This window comes from Pygoscelis adeliae, unplaced genomic scaffold (assembly GCF_000699105.1).
Source record: "Pygoscelis adeliae isolate BGI_AS28 unplaced genomic scaffold, ASM69910v1 Scaffold174, whole genome shotgun sequence".
In the NCBI taxonomy this organism is placed as follows: domain Eukaryota; kingdom Metazoa; phylum Chordata; class Aves; order Sphenisciformes; family Spheniscidae; genus Pygoscelis; species Pygoscelis adeliae.
This window is the reverse complement of record NW_008824676.1, coordinates 6,419,216-6,424,035: the sequence shown is the minus strand read 5'-3', so window position 1 is coordinate 6,424,035 and position 4,820 is coordinate 6,419,216. Positions and strand designations below refer to the sequence as shown.

The following is a 4,820-nucleotide window of genomic DNA, read 5'->3' as shown; positions in this document are numbered from 1 at the left end:
TGATCAGGGATCATGAAAACACAAGAAAAATTGGGAAAAATTGAAGCCATTTAGATTTAGGAGGAATACAGCAGTCTTTGCAAAGAAAGGCTACCTCAGAAAGGGTGGGATTTGTCTGTTCTCGGCAGTGATAGAGGCTTAAAGTGCTGTGACAGAGGTGGTGGTTAGACCTCAGAAAATGTTTCATTTAAGCCAGTTAACCCCTGGAACAGATTGCCTAGGCAGAGTGGGGAGTATCTACTGCTGGTAGTCCTTAAGAACAGGTAAAATAGGAACCTGAACAGATGCAGGTAGAGCTGATCCTACCTTAGGACAGAGGTCCCTATTGGTCTTACACTCCATGATTATCCTTCCACAGTCTTTTCACTTAAGTTTCACTGCACTTCTTCCTTGGCCTCACCCCTTACTACTTAGCTTTCAGCTCATTCCTAAAGCCTTGGCCACCCTTATACTCAAGAAATCATAGGGAATGATATAATGAGCTGGTGTCATACTCTTACTCTTCATGTGCATTATTCTCTTCTTTCACTTGCATCTTCCTTGTATATTAGGGAACATGCACCACCCTGCATGCGCATGTGTACTTTTTAAACACAAGAAGCTCCCATTCCTGATTAGCCTTAAAAAGCCACCAAAATAAATGTTTGGTAACACATGCTTCTTAATCAAGTTGCATCAGTACACCTCACAATGCCATTTCAGAGTTATGATGCAGTTGGTAATAGCTGAGATTGTACAGTATACAGAGGTGACACATTTCTTTCTAAAATAAAAGTATGAGTAAATATCAAATAGCAACACTAACTCACATTATGTCATCAGTTTTGAAGAGGAAATGACCCTATAGATTAATGAGGAATTCTGCCTAGAAGTCAAAGGTATGATATAATCTTATATTATTAAACAAGGGCTAGATATGATCTAAACTACTTCAAACAGCCCAGCCTTTAATAGAGAGAAGAGAAAAAGGCAGAGTACCAAGAGTCCATATTTATCTCTGGTGTAACACCAACGAAGCCAACAGAATTCCTTGAAGTTCACGGTGCCTCAGAGCGCCACATGGCAAGTGCCACCCGTCATCCTGTAAGCTGCAAGGTATGATGGATGGAAAAAGCAATGCCATTTTCCGTTCCTATTTAGGAAACATTATACTAAGAAATACGATACCACAGGACTGTATCTCAGATAATGGCTGTTTATTTATGTAAAAATTGATGTATCAATTCACTAAACAATTTTACAAATTCAAATACGAACATACTCCAGGAAGTCCTCTGGAATGAAGAAATCACAAACTTTCCTAGGAAGTTCAATTTTTTCTATACTTTATATACTAAACATAATTATGCTATAAATAATATACAAGTAAACACTACGTTTTATATACAAATTTCGTGAAAAGCAGTCAGGAATAAACAGGCTATACTTTATTTTTTCAAAATCCTAGAACTAGGTCAGCATTCATCCATCTGATCAAGTCAGACTTACTATATTAATCCCCAGACTAGAGAGAGTGATTCCCTTATTCTTAGCGCTGACACCAAACACGATAGTGTTCCCAGACCCTCCTGAAGGTATGTTCTAAATAGACAAGACATTAATAGATAATGACTGGGAGCAGAGCACATAAATACCTTTTAAAAAATTAACAAACCTGGATTTCTTTGGACATATGAGCAATAAGAAGAAATCACCTAGCATCTTTTTAGAAAAATCATCTAAAAATTTCCCATTCATAGCCTGCTTCTGGCTTTACACTCCATGATGAGGGCCACTATTTACTTGTGATGATGAGGGGTCTCTACTCTGGCCAAAGTTGTCAGCACCTGACAGCACTTCACATTTAGCACTTTCACTCTGTTCAGTATTTTTAACCCAAGTTCTGCACTTCCAGAAGAACAAGACCCTTGCCAACAAATTGAGAACTGAGCAGTCCCAGGGAAGAGGGACTAAAGAAGCTGTTAATTTCCCACTATTTCCAGTGCGTCTGTGTCACCCTGTTTACATCATGCATCATTCATCTGCTGTGATGAAATGCAACCCCGTGTTTTAAAAAAAGACCTCTGTAACAGTGAGGATACTATATCTTTGTGAGAAGTGTTTCACATATTTTCCATGGGCACAAACTGCTCCTGCTTCTATTTAAATCTCCGTAGCTCTCTTCGGGGAACATTATTCACTTCAGGAAGTTCATTCAGAAGGTGCTTAGCATAAGAAGAGGAAAAGCCAGCATGGCAGCAGACAGCAACATGGCTCCTGAAGAAAAGCCGAGTGCTACTCCTGCAAAAAGGGCTGTCCACAAGATCCGAATGGCCAGCCTAGTCTTCAGCTTGGCGCGAGGTTGGCAGCAGTGGGTGTCTGACCACCATGTAAAGCAAGCCCAAGAGCCCTCTGGATGGGTCCCCCCTACAGAAGACTTATCAGCTTACCCTGTACAAGAAAGATCTTTTGAAAAATGGCCAATTCCATCTGTCAAGAGGGACCAAGGAAAAGATGACGAAAAATCCTCAGCAAAGGAATCAGTAACAATAAGGGACACTGAAAAAAAATCAAGGGAATCAGATGAAGCCCTCAAAAAGTTCAGTTTTAAAAGCAAAGAGGTGACCAAAACAGTTGTAAGCAAAGGCTACGAACGAGGAGGTGATGTTAGCCTCCTCAGTGAAAGATACGAGAATAAGAATAGTAGCTCAGAGATGACCAAGCTTAAAGAAGAATCAAGTGCTATTGACAAAATCCTTAGTGACAAATTATCTCCAACCATAAGGAGAAAGTGTTCAAACGTGGTATCAGAGCTGACCAAGGGCTGGAAACAGATGGAACAGGAGGACAAAGAGGGGGTTAAGGAAGAACTGCTGCTTAAGCGTCACGATGACAGCCTGGATGCAGAGGACAGTGGCTATGGGGAAGCAGAGGACAAACTCGAGCAAGACGACAGCGACCGAGAGGTGACGGCTGTGAGGATTAAACGACCTGTGCCATCTTTGTAAGTAAAACATCTTTATTACATTATCACAAATGGTCAGCAGACCCTGACAGAGGTACAGGTGTCCATGAGGAAAATGGGGGGAAAAAATGGTAGGAAATGGTAAAAAAGAAAGTATTACTCTTGAAGAAAATAAATAAAAATATCCAGGAAACCTTCCACATATCTCTCTGTGCTTAAGTAGTTAGTCAACATCTGACTGCAGCCTTGGGTTTTATGTGCTATATACGTAATAGACACAGGAAGTTATATTTGGGAAATATTAATTATATTGAACTTTCACACTGGATTTACTGGTTCATCAAAATCACTACTTAGTTCTTAATACTTCAGTCCATATTTCAGAATAACAATTTTTTACCTCAGCAAAAGCCCATAGCTATTCATTTATTTCAGCAAATGTTGTCTAAAGCAATATACTTGAAAAATAGTATTTCCAAATAGTTATTCATTATTTTGCTTAGTATAAATTGTAAATATTCTTGGGAGTAACTTGCAGAGAATGTCCAAAATAGACATTGCAGGAATTACTTTTAAGTACATCTTAACAGAAGCTGGGTTCACTGCTTCTCTTTGGAAGCTTTCCATGGATTTGGAATTCATCAAGTTAAAGAATGGAAACTTTCACAGGAGTTGGGACCCCAAACGTACATTAGAAAGCATCCAGCCTGCCTCAAACTCTGCAGGATTGATTTGAAACGTGCTATATGTTATAAAACATTAGACAAAAAAAGAACATTTAAATCATCAATAGATTCTTCAAATTCAAGGTCTCTCTTTGGGTACAGTATCGTAAGGGGCAGGGAGGAGGAAGTACGTTCATTGGATATGTTGTGGAAGTAGAAGTTCCTGACATACAGCCTTCCTTATGCCTGTAAATGGTGTGAAGAAAAAGGAAGCAGAATTTGTTACTCACCTACAGAGTTATTACAGGTTCTACTTAAAATTTTGAAGTAACAAATTTATAGCTTCAGACGGTTTTGAGTGATACTTCTCTCAGTTAAGGGCTCATGCTTGAAGATTACTACACAACAGCAGGCACATATTAAATTTGGAGCCCAGGTAGAAAACAAGTAAAGTTCAGCCATAGTCATGCAGTCCTTGGGAAGTCTCCCAGAAGAGCAGAGGAACAGCAGAGGCTGGTAGAAATTCTCCAGTTTCCTTTCCCAGAGATCTCCAGCAGAGCCACCTTTCCAGAAGACAGCTACAAACAGTTGTGCTGTGGCCAGACTTGCCAATGGGCAGATGCCAAACTAATTCATCACTCTCTTGTCAGTAAAAGATTAAAAGATCCATATGTGCAATGCTGCCAGATGGGAAACTGTAGGCAGCTGTTATAGACACAACACACTGTTTGCTCCAGTCCTCTGTTTTACAAACTTGGTAATTCCCTGGAACAAAGACAGCAGAAGTGAACATGTGGTTGAGCCTGAACTGTTTTGGTGTAAAACCTCACATCTAGCTGTAAAATTGTGATGAAGGAGAGCGCAGCCTCTGAGGCCAGGGTGCACCGAGCCGTGGCCAAGGCGCAGCCCACGTGCTGCCCGCTGGCTTCGCTGGGCAGGGAGGACAGATGGAGGCGTAACTTCAACCAAGACAGGGTTTCGCAGACCTCGTCTGCCCGAGCCTGCAGCGAGGGAAGAGGCTGGCACCAGGACATGGGTTCCTACCAGGAGCCATCCTGTGGTGGGGTCCGGGTCTCCACTGCTTCTACTCCGTGTCCATCACCTGCACGCACGCAATGCCAGCATGAGCTGAGCACGAGGCAATTTGAGACAAGAAGGCAGGGTTTTCACCCACCCAATTAGCCTGTATGTAAAGGACTAGCAAGGCAGCA

The 4,820-nt window shown here is 41.3% G+C and overlaps 1 protein-coding gene across 1 annotated transcript in view; it reads left to right on the top strand.

Moving 5' to 3' along the window:
• The first annotated feature begins 2,147 nt into the window (after positions 1-2,147).
• The window catches only part of ABRA (actin-binding Rho activating protein), a 5,898-nt gene continuing 3,225 nt past the window's right edge, over positions 2,148-4,820 (top strand). The window contains exon 1 of the mRNA XM_009323103.1: positions 2,148-2,983. Within this exon, the coding sequence (XP_009321378.1) occupies positions 2,232-2,983 (752 nt within the window). The 5' untranslated portion in view covers positions 2,148-2,231. The remainder of the gene's footprint in view (positions 2,984-4,820) is intronic.